The sequence below is a fragment of the Seriola aureovittata genome, chromosome 20 (assembly GCF_021018895.1).
Source record: "Seriola aureovittata isolate HTS-2021-v1 ecotype China chromosome 20, ASM2101889v1, whole genome shotgun sequence".
Lineage (NCBI taxonomy): Eukaryota > Metazoa > Chordata > Actinopteri > Carangiformes > Carangidae > Seriola > Seriola aureovittata.
The window spans coordinates 22,485,379-22,506,852 of NC_079383.1; the positions used below are offsets into that span (position 1 = coordinate 22,485,379).

The following is a 21,474-nucleotide window of genomic DNA, read 5'->3' on the forward strand; positions in this document are numbered from 1 at the left end:
AAGTAGGTTTATAACTGCCACAGCGTCAACAGCTCTGTCCATCTCCGATCTCTGGCAACTGATTTCTCTGCTGCATCTAACGCAGAAAACTGACTTTACCTTTACCGCTTCAGTTCATGTCTTTTATTTTCACTCTATATAATAAATAAATAATCAACCAATCACGTGTCAGGACACACCAGACCGGCATTTCCTGTAAATGACAATCTGAGCATGTAAACACCAGCTGATGAGATCCGGGTAAAATCCATTAAAAGCTGGACTGCCACATCAGAGTATCTACAAGTCAGAGATGTTGGAGGATAAAAGATGGCCGCCGCTGTTCTTTATACTTTTGTCGAGGCCTGACGAGACGGACAGGAAGTGAGGGCTTATTTAATGTCAATGGTTCATCTGCGACTTTAACTCACTATCTTTCTCTTTGTCTTGTATCATCATTCTTTATTTTCTGTTACGGCCGTTCTCCATTCCTTCATACCATCCTTCGCCCCTTCCTTCCTTCCTTCCTTCCTTCCTTGATGTCTTCTTCTCCTCATACTTACCCCTCGATTCTTTTTCTTTCACCTCTTCCCCTTTTTTATAATTTACTCCTTCCAACCCTCCTTCCTTTGTGCCTCACCCCTTCTGTTCTTCCCTTACTCCCCCTTTCATTTCCTCCTCCTCTCCCATCCTGTCTATTTTTCTCCTTCCCTCCTTCTCTCTCTTCCTCTCTCTCTCGTCAGGCTTGACCAAAGATGGCGGTGGTAGTGCGAATGCCGAGTCGCTTGAGGAGGTTCTTGATATTTTAGCTGAGGAGGGCTCTGATTGGATCTATGGCTTCTTCACCTTCCTCTATGACGTAGTGTCCTCACCCGTAGAGCGGGGTGAGGAGGAGGAGGAGGGGAAGGAGGCGGCGGCAGCTGAGAGGCAGGAGGAGGGCGGGGCGACCTCCTCTGACGATGAGGTCAAAGGGGTCATACTGGACCTCCAGAACCAATAGGAGGACAGGAGGCAGAGCCACAGCCAGTAGAGAGGCTCCCTGGTCCCACCACCGACCAATGAGGACCAGGCTGGGACGTACAGTAGCCCGGTCCAGCTGGAGGAGGATGGCCGTCTGTATGTTGGGGTGCGGAGGACCTGATGTCTGGTTTCCAGTGCAGGATCAAACCGGGCGGACTGGCCGTACAGTCCTTTAACCCTCAAATCACAAAACTCATCCCGTACCCTCTGAAAGCGATTGACTATTGATGTTATTGGATTGATTAGCAAAGTGATATATTAATGTAAGTGATATCCGTGTAGACGATTTCCAAACGTGACCAAAAATTATTTTAATGACATTTTAATTCATGAACCCTGAGATGTCGTACAGGACGTCACAAACCTGATGTCACATCCAAACTACTGATTTCATTTGGATTTCCAGCTGCCGTCGATTTCAGGTTATTTTTATGAACAATCAGCCTTCATCAACCTGAGGCTGAGATATTACACTTTCCATCTCAGTGAACTTCAAGTTGCCTTAGTTTTATTGTTTATTTAAAACTAGAGGTGCACAATTAATCGAAATATAATCAATCGCAGAAGCTGCATGAAGGTAAAATGTGTCACATAGTTGAGCATCGTTAGCATCGTTAGCATTGTGGTGCTACAGAGACGCCCCGACCTACAAATCATATCCTCCAGACGTAAAGGAACAAAAATCACATCATCATTAGTTTAATATTTTATTTTTCTGAAAATAAAATGTAAAAATGATCATTCCAGCTGAAAACGCAACGTCGCTAAGATTGTTTTGCATATCGTGCAGCGCTATTTAAAATCTAATTTACATTGTTGTATTATTATTGTACACTTGTGAGCAGGGAGTTTTAAACCACAGTTTGTGAGTTATGTGAGTTAAAGGACAAAACTTTTACTTATTTCCCCACAAATAGTTTGATTTGTGGGATGAAGAGAAACACGTTGCTGCAGCTCTGTCAGGCTCGGCTCAGCTCGGCTCGGCTCGGCTCTGCAGTCTGGATCTGGATCTTTGTCTTGAGACTGAGTCTTAACCATCGACCTTCAAACTAATGCCGGCAGATCTCGACTCTCAGCAGCGACTCTGTAGAGATCTGTATGTTTCATTCAACCAGTCCTTTCTAAAGTTGTATTAGTTGTGTTTGATGATGACGTCACTGCTCTGCTTTTTATATTCTCTTACATTATTAAGACTCACTGCATATTAACAATACTTGACTGTAAACCACTAATATTCACATTGATACATTATCAGCTGCTTGGGTTTGATATTGGCAGATTGATCCGTCATCGTTTACCTTTTTGATTTATGTGTTTTAAGCTACAAGTTCACAGTAATGCTTTAAAAGTAAATATTAAAATGAATCCTGGTTCACTCTGTGCAGACAACACAGTGTAACTGCAGTTTCCACTTGGTTTTAATGGGAAAAAAAAGAATTGCAGCTCAGTTTACAGACGCATTAATTTAGTTTCTCTTAGCGCTTAGCTGTTAGCTTTGTCACTAGTTTACATCCGTAATGAAGAATAAATGTGAACAGTTAACTGTGCTAGAGACAAGTTAAACTGTTTAACCACACGTTGTGTCATGGAAAACTCATCCTGCTACAGTACAACATCAGTAATCAACACAACATCAAAACTTGGATTGGATTACATTTTCTAATTATTCTAAAGCTTTCACAGTAAAATGTCAGATGGCTTGAGAGAGATTCTAAGATCCGATCCTAAGACCTGGTATCAGCTCATCTTCATCTAATCTCATGCTAATAATCTTTAGCTAAACAAGAAGAAGACATTTAGCCAGTAGTGAGCGTAGCTTCGAGTGAACTGAGTAACATTCATATCATATCAAAGATTTAAGATTATAGACTGATCAAGAAGCTCATCAAGTAATAACATGTGACGTAGATCTAATCACTGGGTTGTTATTAAGAAAAATCCCTGATCAGTACGTCCCTGCTCTTGACACGTGCAGCTGGTGGTTTTCATTTCCTGTCTCTGCTGTTTGTTGGTTCAGATGAGAAGAAGTTAAAGGGTCCTGTTCCCAGGAGAGACAGACTGAGGAAAGGTACAGTACCGTGAGCGTCTGTGTGTTTGTACCTGTTCCCTCGCTCGCACTCAGCTGACAGCTCTGTCTCTAACACTTGTAGAGGACAAGAAAGAGGTGAAGAAGAAAGGTAAAAGTAAAGGTTCTTGTGTTCCTGCATGACTCTGTCTGACGCTCAGTCACTAAATGAGGCGTCGACGCTAATTTTTAGGGCTGATTTTAAACTTTGCTGGCGAGTGTTTTGCAGTTTGCCTGGTGTGATGGTTTGACCTTTGCTATTATGGTGTTGACTTTACCTTCAGTACCAAACACTATGTGTGTGTGTGTGTGTGTCGTCCTAGAAGAGAAGAAGTTAGAGGACGCCACTCAAGAGGTTAAACCCCCCAAAGGTAGAGATCTGACCGCTCCGTGTGAGTGAGCTCGTACACTAATCCCTTGTTCTTGTTGACTCGTTTGTTGACGGCGGTCTGTCTGCAGCGGGAGATATGCAGCTCACGGTCTGAACAAACGTTCTTATATTCGATATCCAGCTCAACCTCTTTGTTACCGAGCTGTTTGTTAAACGCTCTGAGCTGACGGGCTGTTTGTTCCTCTCTGTGTCAGACATGACAGAAGGAGAAACGGCCGCCAGAGAGAACGCAACCCGAGGTACTAAAACCTGCCGTCTGCATGTTTTCTTTGGTCTGACTGATACGTTCAAGTAGATTTTGGTTTAACAGCTGGAAGTCCACTGATCTTGCTCGTGCATTTTCACGACAGTGCGACCTCTGTGACCTCTGTGACCTCTGTCTCACCATGTTTGTTTAGAATAGTTTGGTTGGTTCCTTGCAGACCCACTAATCATTCATTTTTTAACATTGTGATCAGCAGGACAGGTAAACATGACACTATAGATCATGAAACAATATTATCACACTGTAGATAGAGACACTGATCGGTGTCATACCGTTCGGGACGATGTGCTGAATTGGTTAAAACAGACGTCCGTAGTTCTTTCACCCATCAACAGTTTCTCTTTTCCTGAAAATGAAGTTTATCACAATATATATTGATATTGCACCATCAGCAGTACAATAAACATTACCATATGTAGATTAATAGGCTGAAATATTGATTAATTGACTCATTATTTAAGCAGTGTTCATTCAGCGTTCAGCTTCTCAAAAATGAGGATTTGCTGCTTTTTTGCTGCATTTCACAACATTGTGTATTGAATCTTGTTCACTTTGGACATTTGTCATTGTGACACTTTAAGTGATTAATTGTTTAAGCTTTCAATCAAATAAAGATTTGATGGAATATATTATAATGTGGTTTATGACTTTTTACCACCTTCAGATCTCGTCACGAGTCAAAGTTACATTGAGTTTTAGACACTGATACACGAAGATGATAACACTCAGCTTTTCATGACACCATTGATTAACTAACTAATTCTGATATTTGGTTCACTGTAGAAATGATTGATGAAGTGATTGGATGCATTTTTAACACTTCCTCGGTTGCTGTGTGTCAATACTTGACGAGTCGGCATGTTTTCACTCAAATTTGTGGACGATCATTTACTGTTAAAATCCCACCTTTAACCTCAAACTTCAGACGCTCCCGTCCGCGGCGCCAGTCTGCGCTCGGCTCTGAAAGAAGAGCTGAGGATGATCCACGAGAAGATGGAGGCCAAGAGGATCGCTCGCATCGCTCTGGCCGAGATCAGGGCCTTCCTCGCCGAAGAGGAGGAGGAGAAGGAGGCGGCCTGGGCGTCGAAGATGAAGACGCTGGAGGTTGCACAGGAGCAACTGAGAGAGGAGAGGGAGAGGGAGGCAGAGAGAGTGGAGAAGGAGAAAGAGGAAAAGGAAAAGCTGGAGAAGGAGAAAATGGAAAAGGAGAAGGCGGAGAAGGAAAAGATAGAAAGAGAAAGGATGGAGAAGGAGAGGATTGAAAGGGAGAAAGCCGATAAGGAAAGGATGGAGAAGGAGAAAGCGGAGAAGGAGAGAATGGAAAAGGAGAAGGCTGATAAGGAAAAGATAGAAAGAGAAAGGATGCAGAAGGAGAGGATGGAGAGAGAAGCCAAAGAGAAAGCTGAAAAGCAGAGGCTGGAGCAGGCGGCCAGAGAAGAGAGGGAACGACTGGAGCGAGAGAAGATTGAGAAGGAAAGGATGGAGCGAGAGAGGGCGGCCAAGGAAAAGGAGGAGAAGGAACGACTGGAGAAAGAAAGACTGGAGAGGGCTGAAAAGGAGAAGATAGAGAGGGAACGCGTCGCCAAAGAGAGAGAGAGAATAGCTAAGGAGAAGGAGAGGATGGAGAGAGAGAAGGCGGAGAAAGAACGACAAGAGAAGGAGAGACTAGAGAAAGAAAGGATCGCCAAAGAGAAAGCAGAGAAAGAAAGACTGGAGAGGGAACGCATCGCCAGAGAAAGAGAGAGAATTGCCAGAGAGAAGGAGCGACAAGAGAAAGAAAGAGCAGAGAAAGAAAGACTGGAGAGGGAACGCATCGCCAGAGAAAGAGAGAGACTTGAGAAAGAAAGGATTGCTAGAGAGAAAGCGGAGAGAGAGAGGCTGGAGAGGGAGCGTATCGCAAAGGAAAGAGAGAGAATTGCAAGGGAGAAGGCTGAAAAGGAGAGGCAAGAGAAAGAACGACTCGCCAAGGAAAGAGCCGAAAAAGAAAGACTGGAACGAGAACGCATTGCTAAGGAAAGAGAGAGGATCGCCAGGGAAAGAGAAAGGGCAGAAAAGGAAAGACTGGAAAAAGAAAGAATCGCCAAAGAGAGGGAGAGGATGGAGAGAGAAAAGGCGGCAAAAGAGAGAGAAAGACTGGAGAGGGAAAGAGCAGAAAAAGAGAGGGAGCGAATGGCGAAGGAAAGAGAGAGAGTCGCCCGGGAGAAGGAGCTGATGGAGAGGCAGAGGCTCGCCAGAGAAAAAGCTCTGCGGGAGAAGATGGAGGCGGAGAGGCTGGCGAAGGAGAGAGCGGACAGAGAACGAAACGCCGCAAAGGTTGACGTGAACAGACGGGAAACTCTGGAGAGGAAACCAAACGCCTCTCAGCCGAAAGCTCCGGCAGCCGAGGGGAAAACTGAGAGAGTGAGTGTGGCAGCGGTCAGGAGAGAGAAGACGGCTGTGGGCGGGAAATGATGCTGCGGACACAAAGTTAGTCTCATAAACGGTGCTAGAACTTGAATTTACTGAGGGTTAAAGGAAACGTGCAACAGGAGACTTAAAATAAAGTAAATAAATATCTAAACTGTGAGTTTCAGTTACTGCAGAGCAGAGGGATCCTGACGACACACAAGGGAACAGACCAAAGAGGATTTAAACAGTAGTTTGCTGCAGGTAAAAACAGAAATGCCCAGGTGTTTGTTTCCTGGAAGCGTCTTGCTTCAGTTTGCATGTTGGCGTGATGTGACTGCAGAGTTAGTTTAGTCTTCCACAGCTTTGAGTCAGACAGCGTAGCTGCTCTTCTGCGTAGGAATACGGCAGTGCAACGGTTGATAAAATGTAGTTCCAAAGGGAAGAGCTGTTTATCAGTGAGAGGAAGTGGTGATAATATTCAAAATAAAGCGTACACTTCCTCTGATATGAGCCTTTTTTTTCTGTGGGCACGTTTTAAAGTTTCTAAAAATATAACGTTTTTCTTGCTACAGTGAACCTCACGTCAGATATCCAGAACTATCACTTTAAACTTGAACATCTGTCTGTGCAGTAAAGACAGGATGAGACCACAGTCACACTCCAGATGTCCTGCGGGTTTTTATTTCTCATGTTTATCATGTCTGTTTGTCAGATCTGGTCTTCAGCATCTTGTAAGGAACAGATCTGGGTTAAAGGAAGAGTTGAGTTCAAGGGGAATGGGAGCTTTTAAAACACTCACAATAACTGACGTGTCCAGCTGTCGGACTTCAGTTTACTTGATAGCAGCGGTTTCATTCAGTCCCAAGTAGCTTCCACTAATTAGCTTTTCCTTCTAAATGTGAGAAAAGATTTGATAAATAAATGTTGATTTTCAAGATGGAGATGTGTTTGTCTTCCTTCTCAGTGTAATGGAAATGTGGCGGTGTTGTTATGTGTGGCGAGATTGTCAGACATGCAAACCGTCCGTTACTAAGGCAACTATAAGAGCACAGTGTAATAACTGAAACCCCCCCCCTTCCTCTGCTCAGTCCTATCTCTCTCCACCACAGCTTCCTGCTCCGTTCGCTCTAACGCTCAGCACTCCGGCTTTATTTCCTCCCACAGGAAAATTATCAGGTGCTTGAACTGCTGACCTCCTCGCTGCCGGGGGGGGGCGGGGTCAAAGGTTTCTTCTGTGACCTCAAGTGAGAGAAGTAAACGTTTGGTTGGCGGATGGACAAAGAGGCACTGTGACATTTAACTGTAAACCAACATCAGTGGTTGCAGAATCTTTGCATACTGAAATTTCTTCTTCTGTCATCGTCTTTTGTCGCGTTGAGTTTTCTTTAAACTGAAGTTTCGGTTCTGTTGAGTTTCAGTTTATAAAAATGATTCTTCTTCAGCTTCTTCATAATCCTCACACTGAGTCCGACAGATTTAAATCATCGAACTTCAATACTTAACTGAGGACTGACCAGAACGTGTCACATCATAACTATTGATCGCTTGTTGTCTGTCTTTGACATTAAACAAAAACCCCTTTAATATTTACTTTAGGGCTGAAAATGATGAGTTCATTAACTCATTAGACGATTAATCCTTTCAGTATTTTTCCATCTAAATATAAGATATTCTCCGGCTGTGGTTTCTTCAGTCCAGGATCTGCTGATCTTTGTTTCTTATCATCATAAACTGAATAAAACAAAACACTTTGAAATTTGAATTGTGATTTTCTGATGTTTTTAAAAAACCAAATGATAAAACAGTCAAATAAAAGAACAGTCAACAGTGAAAAGAAGCTTCAGTTTGAGCTTCACCAACTTAAGACGGTGTCAGCTGGTGTGATGGTCTTTTTCTTTTTACTATTTTCTGATGTTTTATAAACTAAACATCTGATAAATATGAGATTAACTGAGAGTGAAAATAAGAAAGTTATTAAACCAAAATTCCGGTTTGTTTTTGGCAGATTTGATGCCTGAAAATCTTCCTCAGCTTTCCTCAGCAGTCCTTTGACACAGGGTGTTTGAACTTTGACCTTTTTAACCATAACAGGGCTGAAAGAGGCAGAAAAACCAGCTGTGGTAGATTCACCTGAGGAGAAAACAGGTGAGCACACACACACACACACACACACACACACACACACACACAGTTCCTCTCTCTCTGTTGTTGTGCAGACAAACGAACTGACACTGACCTGATACCTGAGCAAAGCACTTGGCAGGTGTTAACACCTCATTCCCAGACCTGAGGGCGCGGCTGCCTCACCTGACCTCACCTGAGCGTCACACTGATCCCAAGAGATGACGATCGGTGTTACACTCACAAAGCCTCGACTCGGCTTCACACAGACAGACTGAGGCGTTACACCAGCTCCACCCTGCTCCACTGTCGCACTGGGAGCTGCCCAGTACGACCAGTCTGCAGGAGTCTGACACAGACACTGTTATAAATGCACATGATTGAATATTTAATTTAAACAATAAAGTATTAAAATCCACATGATTAATACGTTTAGAAACCTGGACAGAAGTTTCCTGAAGGGCGGGAGGACTGAGGAATCTCTCAGTATTTTACTGTTTCTGATGTTTTACAGAGAAAAAGAAAGTTAAAGAAAAGATTCTGTGATTAAATGATCATTAAAATAATCATTTTGTTCCAGCCCTTAATGACTACTCTTCCTCTTAAACCTCAGCTGTAATTTCACACAAGTCGAAATCATGAACAACTTGAGGTGTCGTTTGAGATGCATCATTTACATCAGCAGCAGTTTGTGGTTTAAAAAAAAAAAAAAGTCCAAATGATCTCGTTTATTTGCTTCTCTTCGTCCTGTAACGTCCACGTCTTAAAAGCTGAAGGACGCAGCGAGCCAGTGGCTGAAACGGCCAATCAACGAGCCGCGGCGCCGACAGAGACAACGTCACCTGAAGCCCCGACTGAAGACGCTGAGTCAGGTGTGTGTGCTGCCAACTTCAGTTTATTTTTACTGGAAAGAAACGTACGAAGATATAAACTTGTACAGCTCCGGTTCGCTCCCAGCAGCACCGAACCTCGTAAAGGAATTTATATCCGGAGTTAATGTGATTTCAGTTGGTGATGTTCAATCAGCTTCATGGAGAAAGCTGATTGTCTTAATTTAGATCTATTTTACAACAAAGAGTCAAAGAACAGTGTGAATCACTCATTTTGTGTTTGCCTTATTCAAATGTCAGACAGAACCTCGTAATTCTACCGCCATGAAAATAATTCTTCAGGTAAAGCAGCTTTTAAGTGGATAGAAAACATTTCTATTTGTCCTGTTGTTTCTCTTCATGTAGAACCAGAGAGCGACCCTCAACCTGCCCGAGATGATGAAGGTATGTAGATTATAACAGGATGAAGGGGTGAATGAGTGAATGTCTCAGTCTCTGCAGTCACAGATAGTCACAGGAGGCCCAGACAAAACACTACATTAATATTTGAAGCTTTTCCTGTGTTTGCTCCGAGCAGCTGAGCCTCTGTACGTTTTCTACCTCAGACCACCTTCTGTCTATCGTCAGGTTTTTTAGCTGACACTTGTAGTGATGCTAAACTTGTGGCCTGTGATGACTGAATGCACACGTTGCCTTTTGACTGCCCTCACTGTGTGATCAGCTGATTGCCCGACATGTTGACGTCATGGAGGTAACCTTGTGGCTTCTGTCTGTGTCTGATCCAGTCTCTGGATCTCAGGACGTGGAGTCTGAAATCCAAGGTTGGTGCTGCCTGTTCACTGTGGCTGAGAAGCTGCTGCATGTGTTCACCTGGTCGTTGTCTGGATGTTGCATTAACAAGCTGCTGCATGTGTTCACCTGGTCGTTGTCTGGATGTTGCATTAACAAGCTGCTGCATGTCGCCTGTGTTTCCACACCTCTCCATATCACACAATCACACTCGTTTCTTCTGAGTGGAGCTGTATGTTCTTCTGTGTGTTGATGTTCATTCGTTGTAATGTCGGGGGGGGGGCAACAAAAACAAACACAAAACAAATCAGGAAAAGTGAAAACACAATCGTAGTTTCCCTAAAATGAATTAAGAATAAAATAATAATGTGATGATTTCCTTTGATTTGCATGATTTTCCTTTATTTATATTAGAGATAAAATATTAGCAATCATTAAAATTAACCCCAACTTAATATATTTCTATATTTTCTGTTTGTGAAATGTTGTTTTCTTTCAAAGTAAAATTCCGTTTTCTGACTGATGAGACTTTTTAAAGCTCCATCCAGTCTAAAGGTCCATGTGTAGTTTGATTAAAACCAGCCGTCAGGACTTCTGGAACTTTGTGATGTCACAACAAAGCAGTCACCAAGCCCCGCCCACCTGGACCCACCATCCAGTCCTTGCAGGATTTGGTTTCTCTTGAGTGTTTTTACCTGAAATCTGCTTTATTTTTATTGGATCACTCAGAAAACAGTCAGCCAATCAGAAGAGAGGCTCAGAGCCTCCTCTCTTCTGATTGGCTCACAGACCTGTTGTTACTAGAGCTCCAGAGAGAAGCCTGAGAGAGGAGATGTAAAACTACACTGAGATGGTTTTTTGGTTCTTAAAACCACAAATTTGTAAAAATCTGTTTCCTAATATTAAAGGAACAAACAGATGAAGAAAATAAATGCTGCTTTTCTCGGCAGCTGCTGTCACAGACGAACCTCCGTCATATCAGAGGTGGAAATAAACAAATTGTTTATGTTTGATTTTAAAGGCTGATATCATGTTAATATATCAGGAGACTGTTCATTGACATAAAGGTGAAACTTTTACCTTGAATTTAAACGTAGCAGTGACTCTGACCGTCTCGCCCTCAGGTGATTGGTTTGGGTGTTTGGCTTGTTACAGCTTCACATCTGCTCTGTTTGTCTCCTGGTCACTCGAGGCTCTGAAACGTCACCTGATGTTTAGTGTGTGTGTGTGTGTGTGTGTGTGTGTGTGTTGTGTGTGTGTGTGTGTGTGTGTGTGTGTGTGTGTGTGTGTGTGTGTGTGTTCATCATCAGCACCTTCCACCTGCTCCCACTCATCCTGTTCACCTGCTGCAGGACTGTTTGTGTGTCTGTTTTAACTCGTGTGTTTCGGTGTCTCCAGCTGCCGTCCCGCTCCCTCCTCCGGTGGAAGACGACTTCGTACCAGGTCCGTTAAACGCAGTCTCTTCTTTTCTTTTAACGCTCTGACAAAGAGTCACATTTGGATATTTAATCCTTGTTTTGCTGCAGAATTCTTATTTCTCTAGTCATGAATCTTCAATTCTCTATAATAAAAGAACAAGAATCAGTTTCAGTTTGTTTTAAGTGACTTTCAGATGTTTCTTTAATATCAAAACTTTATTTCCCTCCTGTGGTCTTTCAGAAAACATAATATTTCTGTGTGTTATTATAACGACTCTGATTCTCCGTTGCAGATGATCCTCGGGACAGTGCACATCCATATGGTCAGTAAAATCTTCCAGCTTTAATAAATGTTCCTAGTTCTCAGAATAATTTTCTTTCTCCTTGTTTCAGAGGAGGAAAGGAACACGATCGACACCACAGGAGGTGAGACTTGACGTTAACATGACGTGACCTTCATTAGCCGGAGCAGCAGATGGTGGTAGAGACCACGGCACCATCACTTCTTATCCTGAGAGACGTTATTGAAACAGATAACTGTGTTTGTTACAGACAGAAACAAACACAGACAGTTGATGATGTTTTCTGTGTTTCCTGCTGCAGTTTTGGTCGAGGAGCCGCCGGCGGAGGAGAGTGTCGGTGAGTCAGACACGCTGAGGATGTGGAACTAGTTCAGTTTGTTATTTTGATTTAGTTTTATTTCTGGTTTCTGTCTGTTTCCAGTCCTTATGCTAAGCTAAGCTAACCAGCTAAGCTAACCAGCTGCTGACTGCTTTAATGCAGATTTAAAGAAGAAAGGAATCAAACAGAAAATACAGACATGAGTTACATCTCACAGGCTGAAAAATCAAAGCACTAAACGTGTTATAAAAATAGATAAAGCTGGTTTTACAACACTGTGACTGAAGGTGTTATCCAGCGTTATCACTGAGTGATTATCAGCTCTGATAATGAGCTGGTGTTTTAATGTGTTAATGACACCAACGAGGAGTCGTTAACCGTGGTATTGTTTTCTGTTCGTTCTGCAGTGGAGTCTGCACGGCATCTGACGAGCTCCAAACTCTCACAGGAAGCAGGTACAGGTTCTGTAACGTAGCTGGTATTCAGTCTGGAAGGTTTCCAGGACTGTATGATCCACGGACACGTCCTGGAAGTGCTCAGACTCTGCTCTGGGAGATTATGAGACTCATAAACGTCACTGAATTGCTGTTTATCTCCTGTCAGAACCAGTTGTAGAAGCAGAGAACCAGTCTGAACCAGAACCACAGAGCGAGACGCCCAAAGAGGCAGAGAGCGTCCCAGAGGCCGAGGGTGAGCCACAAAACATAACATCTGTTTTCAGCTTCTTCTCCCACACTGATGATCTTTGCCTGTGATGATTCAGAAGCTGTTCGGCCCGTACAGGGTTCAAACCCGTGACCTCGGCACCGCACCACCACACTCTAACCAGCTGAGCTAAACTGCTCTTTCTGAGCGTTTGGTATTTCAGAGTTTTGTAAAGGTGTGATGTCTGTGTCACATATATGGTTTAATGTTTAAAGATGTCAGCTTTTTCTTGTGTCCACTCTTTGATTTCCTGCGTTCTCGATCTACGATTAAACTCCATCTTTACATTTACAACTCAGTGTTGTGAGTCGTAAATGAACAGAAATCTCTGCAGGTGTGAACGGAGGGCTGGGAGGTTTTCTGTGTTTGGGATTTGAGCTCAGACTCCAAACCCAAAAGGAACTTGGCCCGTACGGGGATCGAACCCGCGACCTTGGCGTTATTAGCACCACGCTCTAACCAACTGAGCTAACCGGCCATATGAACTGGCCTGGCCCCTCGCCATTATCTCCTCCATTCTCCATGACTTCAGTCCTTGATAACATGTAAACAGGTGAGTTAGAGAAACAGGTGTCATGACGGAGGAAATTAGCTGTAGAGACCCAGAGACCTTTGTCTCGCCCCTCCTCCCTCACAGATGGTAGAAGGTCGGTGCTTGAGGGAAAGATGGCCTCCTCTACAGAGTCGGGACTTTGGGACTTGTTAAATGTCTGTTCTTAATCTTAAATTATGAATCCTGAATTCTTCTATGAAATCTGAAAATGTGGAAAATGAATCAGGTTTTTCTGCAGGTTGAATTATTCTGTCATGTAGTTATAAAACAAACAAACTGGACGATGTAGAGCCTCAGTTTTGATATCACAACTTTCAGTCCTTTAAACGCTCCTGGTTTCACTGCAGCAGAATTTTGACTCAAAAGCTGTTTGGCCCGTACGGGGATCGAACCCGCGACATTGGCGTTATTAGCACCACGCTCTAACCAACTGAGCTAACCGGCCGTGTTCAGGACTCACTCAGTCAGTCAGATCAGAGTCTGGTTCTGGTTCTACACATCTGTAGTGAGACTTTGATTCTTTCTATTCCTTTTCTTTTCACGAGTGTTTCCAGACTCTTGTCTTAGAAAACTGTAAATATTAAATGTTAGTCTCTTTTCATCCGTGTTGCAGGAACAACAGAGAAACAAGCCGAGGACAAGCTCAAAGAAAAAGGTAAAAACCGATAAAGATTTAAACAAACTAAAGAGAAATGTGTTTTATTGCTCCTCCTTTGATCCTCTCTTGTTCTCCCCGTTTCTCTCTCTCCTCCAGCAAAGAAGAAGAAACCGAAACTGTTGAATAAGTTCGATAAAACCATCAAAGCAGAGATCGATGCAGCAGAGAAGCTTCGCAAGAAGGTACAGATGTGACGCTGACACCTGTCAGTCAGGAACACGGACGTCTGTGATTGATGCGTTTACATGTGTTTGTTTATCTCTGTGTCAGGGTAAGGTGGAGGAGGCGTTAAGAGCCTTCGAGACTCTGGTGCAGCAGTTTCCACAGAGCCCCCGCGCTCGCTACGGAAAGGCCCAGGTACGACAGCACAACATACAGTGAAGTGGTGCTGCGTTAAAATGTTGTTGGTGACGATCCGTTGACCTGCAGGTGGAGGACGACCTGGCTGAGAAGCTGCGGAGTAACGACATGCTGCAGAGAGCCATCAACAGCTACAGAGAGGCGGCCGAGCTTCCCGACGCGACCTCTGACCTCCTGAAAGCTTCGCTGAAGAGACGAGCCGAGAGGCAGCAGTTCCTGGGTAACACAAACACTGTACAGCTACTTTAACTACCGACAGAAATCCCACTGCCCCTCAGACATGGTCTCTTATTTAAAGCACTGTAACTCGTCAGGTGTGATTTAGATCATTTGTCATGAGACTCCAAACTTTACAATTCAAGGTACAAGTTTAGTGGCTAAAAATCTGTTTGTATCCCGTACGGGGATCGAACCCACGACCTTGGCATTATTAGCTACACACTCTAACCAACTGAGCTAACCAGACATGCAAATGTGTGTTCACTCATCAATTAAAAAAATCCAATATTGATTATTCAAACTTAATCAAAGAATGTGTCAGTTGAACCGTGACAAAGATAAATGTGACTGAGAAAACACTTTCTTTAAATGACCTCAAACCTGCAACACACATACATGCAGCTACCTCAGCTAAGCTAAGCTAATATTAGCTAACACTAGCTAACACTTACAACATGTGTTACATGGATGTTGGAACATTTGCTGAGTTCTTCATTTAGACACTAAACTTCTCCATCACTGTGATGAAGAGCTTAGTGAGTAAGATAAAGTATATGTGGCCCGTACGGGGATCGAACCCGCGACCTTGGCGTTATTAGCACCACGCTCTAACCAACTGAGCTAACCGGCCATGGAGACATGTGAGCGGTGATGCACATCTGATCGAAGAGGGTTGGGGTGTTTTAATGTTTTTCATTCATTTCATTCTCTGTGTCTCAGGTCGGATGCGAGGGTCTCTGGCGACTCTGGAGAGGTTGGTTCAGATCTTTCCAGAAGACGTCAGTCTGAAGAACGACCTGGGCGTCGCCCACCTGTTACTAGGAGACAACAAGGGCGCCAAGAAGGTGTATGAAGAGGTGTGTGTCGGCCGCCAGCCGTGTTAAACTCATGCTTGTTGCAGTGGGAGGAGTTTGTTTGTTTGTTTGTTGTTAACTTTTCACTGATTGGCTGCCTGTCCTCTGTGCCACAGGTTCTGGCGGTTGCCCCCGGCAACGGCTTCGCTAAAGTTCACTATGGTTTCATCCTGAAGTCAGAGAACAAGATTGCAGAGAGTATACCATTCCTGAAGGTGAACACACACACACACACACACACACACACACACACACACACACCTTCCTGACTTGTTGTTTGTTTGTAGAGAGTCTTCAGCATCAGTTTCAGGTGTAATCAGACCTTGAGTTCATGTTTTCTAAATACACAGCTGTATCTCTGTCCTGAACATATTCACCATGAAAACAGTCTTTAAGAGAAAAATAACTTTCCAAAAACATCTTCGCCTCAGTGATAAAAACTCATCATGCGATTCACTTCCTGTTTCTCTGCAGGAGGGTCTGGAGTCAGGTGAACCAGGGACGGACGACGGGCGTTTTTATTTCCACCTGGGAGACGCTCTGCAGAGGGTCGGAGACAACAGCGTGAGCAACACACACACACACACACACACACACACACACACACACACACACACACACACACACACACACACACACACATACACACACACACACACACACACACACACACACACACACACACACACACACACCTGATTATTTTACTCATTAATCATTTAATTCTAAACACAGATGCAGAATACGCTTTTAAAATGTACAAGCTCTGATCAGGACCGTCCTGCAGTGTTACCTGTCAGCCACAAGGTGGAGCCAAAGGGTTAACCAGACAGGCTGAACCCAAACGTCCAGATCCACAATCTATCAACAGCCTGCAGACGACTTCCTGCAGAGGCCACTGATGTTGGAAAGTTTTACGTTGAACAGACAGAACTTGGATTTGTAATAATCGTTGATTTTTGTTGAGTCTTCTGCTTCAAAAGCTGCTTGGCCCGTACGGGGATCGAACCCGCGACCTTGGCGTTATTAGCACCACGCTCTAACCAACTGAGCTAACCGGCCATGTGCAGAATGATCATCCATCCGATCAAAACTGTCCTGTTTGAATCCTGATAAATGCAGATATAAAAACCACTGACTTCCTCCGAGGTGTAGATCCACTCCGGTCATTCCTCTGTGTGTAACTTTAAGAGATCAGTTCTGTACAGCGTTCCTCTGTGTCTCCGTCTCCAGGCGTATCACTGGTATGAGCTGGGTCACAAACGAGGACACTTTGCCTCGGTGTGGCAGAGATCTCTGTACAACGTGGACGGACTGAAGGCTCAGCCCTGGTGGACGCCTAAAGACACCGGATACACCGACCTGGTCAAGGTACGCTGTCAGACTGTGTGTGTGTTTACACGTGTACAAGGCAGGTGTCTGAGAGAGTGTGTGTGTGTGTGTGTGTGTGTGTGTGTGTGTGTGTGTGTGTGTGTGTGCAGACGTTGGAGAGGAACTGGAAGACGATCAGGGACGAGGCTCTGGCGGTGATGGACCAAAACACGGGACTGTTCATACCTGAGGAGGAAAACCTGAGAGAGAAAGGAGAGTGGGGCCAATACACACTGTGGCAACAAGGTACACACACACACACACACACACACTGTTGCTCACTTTTCGAAGGCGCCTTCAAATGCTTCCTTCTTTTCCTGGGCCCAACATATCCCAGGATTCATTGCGGGCTGGTAATAAAAATAATATGACAGCTGTTAAAACCAAGGACCTTAAAACCTGTAGTTTTTGTGAAAATCCTCTGTAGACCAACCGTCTCATTTCAGCTCACGTCCTCTGAACTGGGAAACAGCTGTTGTTGTACATGTAGTTATATGTCTGTGTTTACCTGCCTGGTTTATCCTGAACTGAGAAGAGTCTCACACACTTTAAACTGTAAACTAATATAAAGTTATAAACTGACTGACGAATAAAAACACAGAAAAGTTTTCACTGTGTTTGTTCAGGGAGGAAAGTTGGAAACTCGTGTCAGAGCGTCCCGAAGACCTGCTCTCTGCTGGACAGATATCCTGAAGCTACAGGCTGCAAGAGAGGACAGGTACACACACACACACACACACACACACACACACACACACACACACACACCTGGGCCCCTATACTGATGTGATCTGATTATAGGTCAGTTTATAAGAAGCATCTGGTTTTAATCTGCCTCTGTTTCCCTTTTTAATACATATATATATGTGTGTGTGTGTGTGTGTGTGTGTGTGCGTGTGTGTGTGTGTGTGTTCAGATTAAGTTCTCAGTCATGCAGCCAGGTACTCACGTGTGGCCTCACACTGGTCCCACTAACTGCAGACTGAGGATGCACCTCGGCCTCGTCATCCCCAAACAGGGCTGCAGGATCCGCTGCACCGACCAGATCAGGTACTGCACCTCCTCCTCCTCCTCACCTTCATCCTCACCTCCTCCTCCTCCTCACCTTCATCCTCACCTCCTCCTCCTCCTCACCTTCATCCTCACCTCCTCCTCCTCACCTTCATCCTCACCTCCTCCTCCTCCTCACCTTCATCCTCACCTCCTCCTCCTCCTCACCTTCATCCTCACCTCCTCCTCCTCCTCCTCACCTTCATCCTCACCTCCTCTTCACCTTCATCCTCACCTTCATCCTCACCTCCTCCTCCTCCTCCTCCTCCTCACCTTCATCCTCACCTTCATCCTCACCTCCTCCTCACCTTCATCCTCACCTTCATCCTCACCTCCTCCTCCTCCTCCTCACCTTCATCCTCACCTTCTCCTCTTCGTCTTTTTCTCTCTCCTCTTTTGTGTCCCGTGTTTTGACCTTTTTGTTTTTATTGTCTTTCTTGCTTCACCTCCTCCTCCTCCTCCCCTTCGTCCTCACCTCCTCCTCCTCGTCTTTCACTCTCCTGACGTCGCTCCGTCTGGATCTGATTCCTTGAACCAAACTTCACTGTCAAATGCAAAGAAGTAAAAACTGAAGTGTTGATTCAAAAGGGGCTTGGCCCGTACGGGGATCGAACCCGCGACCTTGGCGTTATTAGCACCACGCTCTAACCAACTGAGCTAACCGGCCATGTGACACACAATCAGCAGGTTTCTGCTGATTGGATTATTCTGTCGTGTAGTTCTAAAACAATCTGGACAAACATCAGAACAACTTCGCTCACAGATCTTCAGAGATGATTTCTTCTGCAGAGCTCTGAGGCTTCAGTTTCATATTTGATGAGTTTCTTGCTTTGCTGCAAATCTCTCTGAACTGAAGGAGTTAGTCTCTGATCAGTGGCTGAAAAGGAACGTGGCCCGTACGGGGATCGAACCCGCGACCTTGGCGTTATTAGCACCACGCTCTAACCAACTGAGCTAACCGGCCATGTGAGAAGATGCTCACTTGTGCTCACCAGACCGGTAGAAAACCATGTTACGTCCTGTCTGCATGTGCGGTCGGTCAGCTGCTAATTCAGGTAAAAGGTAAAACAAGGTGACGGTCGATTGGTTCAGTGGAAACAAACACAGGCAGCAAAGTGAGATGTTTTCTTAGCGGTGACGTGTCCGGATCTCTGTTTGAAATATTAGAGAAAAATCAACCTGCACATTGAAGAACATCCTGCTCACCGCTCTCATCACAGTTTATTAACCAACGCTTCCGTCTCTCCACCTTCGTCAGAGGGGTTTTATTTTCCTCATGGTCACACACCTGGACACAAGATGGTGGAGCATCATCTATTTAAGATCATAAAACACCTCTGACGAAGGTCGAGAGAGACCGAGACGTTCGGATCGGGACGTTGGGGTATTCTTCTTCACGACAGTAAAGATGTCTTATACCTTAAACCTTCAGGTTTTTACTCCATGTCTGAACATATGGCTGACGTCTTCTCCTTCTTCTGCCTTGTGTGTCAGGGAGTGGGAGGAAGGTAAAGTCCTCATCTTCGACGACTCCTTCGAGCACGAGGTTTGGCAGGACGCCGACAGTTACCGCCTCATCTTCATCGTGGACGTGTGGCACCCGGAGCTGACGCAGTACCAGCGCCAGACTCTGAGCCCGATCTAGACCGGGAGGCCCGAGGAGCAGGAAACAGACGGACGGATGTGGACTGCGACCCTGGTAAGAATCTTGAAGGATTCTTCCTCTGTGGATAAAAACTGTTAAAAACACTGACGGCCTGAATCTGAGAGGGAGCGGAGACGTTCGACCGACGAACTGACGGGATTTTTTTTTTGTGGATAAACTACTAAAACTGCAGAAGACTGTCGGAGGACTGAAGGATCTTAATTTGAAAAAAAACGAAACATGTATTTTCTCCTGGGTAATACTACTGACTTGTCCTCTCACCAAAAACAAACTGAACACATACGGTACCTGTCGTAGTTCTGCTTGGACCCGCTGGTTCCCGCGCTCGTGGAAATCTTTCAGCACGATGGAAGAATGTATTTTCTAACTCTGGAAACGAGTCGGGTTTAATGTTTCTGAAAGGTACAGATGTTACAACACCAGCTCTCTGGAGTTGAACCACGTTGAAACACTAAAACAGATGAAGAAAAGTTGGAGGGAATCTCCCTCATCACAGTTAGAGAGAAGCTGTAACTTTAGCTCGACCACTATGCATCTTTTCAGTTTATCAGCTGGGTTTTCAGTTTCACCTTTTCATCACTTTTGCACAGTAACATAAAAGATGATTTATATTTATATAAAAAATACAGAAAAAATTGCAACCACAAAAACAAAAGTGTGTGTTTGTTTCTTCACTTCCACTTTGAGCCGAGCTGATTGGCTGTGCAGTTCAACCGCGGCTTGAGTTCATCTGATTTATGTTGGATTTTAAACCTTTAAAAGTTCTACAGTTCAACCACAATATATATTTTATTGAGTATCGGTTTAAGCTGCTGTGACTAACACCTGCTCATCTCACACTTCTTATTTCTCTGCTTTTGGACTTTTATTTGTTTGATTTCAGAAGCTTCATGTTAAAAGTCTAAACATGAACTGACTCGATCTGAAGGTGAGAGGAACTCATTAACTCATAATGTTCAGTCATGGGTTTTATTTGTTGCTCCAACAGGAAACTGAGCGACGCCTCATTTTAATCCAAAACACAGGAAACTCTCAATTTCACCATGACTTTCAAAATAAAATCCCCGCTGTTAAATGAAACGCAGCACGACCACGTTGGTGTAAATGTTTACTTCTATACATTCATTGAAAGGAAATACATTACATTACAGTCGAGTGGAGATCAGTGTGTAGCCCTGATGATGAGTCAAACACTGCAAAAAAAAAAATCGGCACAAACTCGGCGAGTCGCTCTGAGTTTTTACAAATAATCTGTCCAGATATATTTGAAGTGAAATTATCAACCTGCAGATTTTCAAATATGATTTTAAATCAAATTCTTTTCTTCTGCAGGATGTGAAGATAATTTCACTTTAATTATCTCGGGATAAGACCGGCCAAGCGTGACACTCTTTCTTTTTTTTTTTTTTGCAGTGTAATAATACTATAGCAATAATATACAATCTTCAAATAAGTTAAACTCAATAAAAACAATCTTTCCCTTCACTGCAGGAGAGGTTAAAGGTGAGAGTTTGGCTTCCTGTGGTCTCTTCACAGCACGATACGAGGATTTCACCCTGGTAGAACAAACAGTGTTTCACGTCTTCATGCATGTTTTCATCCGGTTACAGCGTCAGTGGTTTCCTGTGGAGACGAACGCGGTGCTTTTATTTTTTAAATCTTTGTGCGAAGTCGGTCTAACTTGTCGTGATTATTGTGGAAGTGGAATTTATTTATTTTTCTACCAAAGTGAAGCTTCCTCTGCATCGTCCTCAATGTTCCCGCCTCCGTCACATTTATTTCTGTCACATCATAAAGTCCAAAAGGAGACAAAAACATTTTAGGTTCTTGAATCATTCGTTGGGGGAAATCCTCCGTAAAGAATTCAGACTGGTGAGGAAGCCTTCAGATTTAGACTCACAGCTCAAGATAAATGCTCTGTTATTTAAACCTGGATTAAATCACATTTTGTTTGATCTTTCTCACAAATTGAAATCTAAAATAAATGAATTAGCAGAACAATTATGACCGTAAGTCGTCCAGCAGTTACAGAGCAAGATTTAATAAACTATGATTAAACTTAATAAACTTAATCTGAGTTTAAATGAATCTTCGTTGGTGCAACCGGCTCTGATTCTTATTGACTCACTGATTTGATTGTTTTGATTTAAC

The 21,474-nt window shown here is 43.9% G+C and overlaps 3 protein-coding genes and 6 non-coding genes across 11 annotated transcripts in view; 2 read left to right on the forward strand and 7 right to left on the reverse strand.

Annotated features, from left to right (window-relative positions):
* unm_hu7910 (un-named hu7910) overlaps nt 1-19,978 on the forward strand; it is a 30,625-nt gene extending 10,647 nt beyond the window's left edge. For 2 of the 3 annotated variants that reach the window (XM_056364909.1, XM_056364911.1), the window contains 22 exons: nt 8,200-8,253; nt 9,000-9,101; nt 9,465-9,503; nt 9,845-9,880; nt 11,247-11,291; nt 11,560-11,589; nt 11,660-11,692; nt 11,870-11,905; nt 12,295-12,342; nt 12,491-12,577; nt 13,759-13,800; nt 13,900-13,985; nt 14,074-14,160; nt 14,233-14,383; nt 15,103-15,239; nt 15,353-15,451; nt 15,711-15,800; nt 16,470-16,607; nt 16,718-16,853; nt 17,234-17,325; nt 17,524-17,657; nt 19,152-19,978. In XM_056364909.1, the coding sequence (XP_056220884.1) occupies nt 8,200-8,253; nt 9,000-9,101; nt 9,465-9,503; nt 9,845-9,880; nt 11,247-11,291; nt 11,560-11,589; nt 11,660-11,692; nt 11,870-11,905; nt 12,295-12,342; nt 12,491-12,577; nt 13,759-13,800; nt 13,900-13,985; nt 14,074-14,160; nt 14,233-14,383; nt 15,103-15,239; nt 15,353-15,451; nt 15,711-15,800; nt 16,470-16,607; nt 16,718-16,853; nt 17,234-17,325; nt 17,524-17,657; nt 19,152-19,302 (1,853 nt within the window). In that variant the 3' untranslated portion in view covers nt 19,303-19,978. The remainder of the gene's footprint in view (nt 1-8,199; nt 8,254-8,999; nt 9,102-9,464; nt 9,504-9,844; nt 9,881-11,246; nt 11,292-11,559; nt 11,590-11,659; nt 11,693-11,869; nt 11,906-12,294; nt 12,343-12,490; nt 12,578-13,758; nt 13,801-13,899; nt 13,986-14,073; nt 14,161-14,232; nt 14,384-15,102; nt 15,240-15,352; nt 15,452-15,710; nt 15,801-16,469; nt 16,608-16,717; nt 16,854-17,233; nt 17,326-17,523; nt 17,658-19,151) is intronic. The other variant, XM_056364910.1, reaches the window with a different exon arrangement.
* On the forward strand, nt 986-7,398 carry LOC130161541 (calponin homology domain-containing protein DDB_G0272472-like). Its single transcript, XM_056364912.1, has 3 exons — nt 986-3,067; nt 3,150-3,176; nt 3,388-7,398. The coding sequence occupies exon 3, from the start codon at nt 4,699-4,701 to the stop codon at nt 6,169-6,171; it is 1,473 nt and encodes a 490-aa protein (XP_056220887.1). The 5' UTR covers nt 986-3,067; nt 3,150-3,176; nt 3,388-4,698; the 3' UTR covers nt 6,172-7,398.
* trnai-aau (transfer RNA isoleucine (anticodon AAU)) lies at nt 12,997-13,070 on the reverse strand. Its single transcript has one exon. It is a non-coding gene; the product is annotated as a tRNA-Ile (tRNA).
* On the reverse strand, nt 13,517-13,590 carry trnai-aau (transfer RNA isoleucine (anticodon AAU)). The gene has a single exon. It is a non-coding gene; the product is annotated as a tRNA-Ile (tRNA).
* Nucleotides 14,940-15,013, reverse strand: trnai-aau (transfer RNA isoleucine (anticodon AAU)). Its single transcript has one exon. It is a non-coding gene; the product is annotated as a tRNA-Ile (tRNA).
* trnai-aau (transfer RNA isoleucine (anticodon AAU)) lies at nt 16,225-16,298 on the reverse strand. Its single transcript has one exon. It is a non-coding gene; the product is annotated as a tRNA-Ile (tRNA).
* trnai-aau (transfer RNA isoleucine (anticodon AAU)) lies at nt 18,251-18,324 on the reverse strand. The gene has a single exon. It is a non-coding gene; the product is annotated as a tRNA-Ile (tRNA).
* Nucleotides 18,548-18,621, reverse strand: trnai-aau (transfer RNA isoleucine (anticodon AAU)). Its single transcript has one exon. It is a non-coding gene; the product is annotated as a tRNA-Ile (tRNA).
* Nucleotides 19,979-20,418: 440 nt separating the features above from the next.
* The window catches only part of LOC130161542 (clavesin-1-like), a 7,204-nt gene continuing 6,148 nt past the window's right edge, over nt 20,419-21,474 (reverse strand). Inside the window, exon 8 of the mRNA XM_056364913.1 lies at nt 20,419-21,474. This exon is cut by the window's right edge and continues 611 nt beyond it. The gene's annotated coding sequence lies outside the window, so the exon portion shown is untranslated.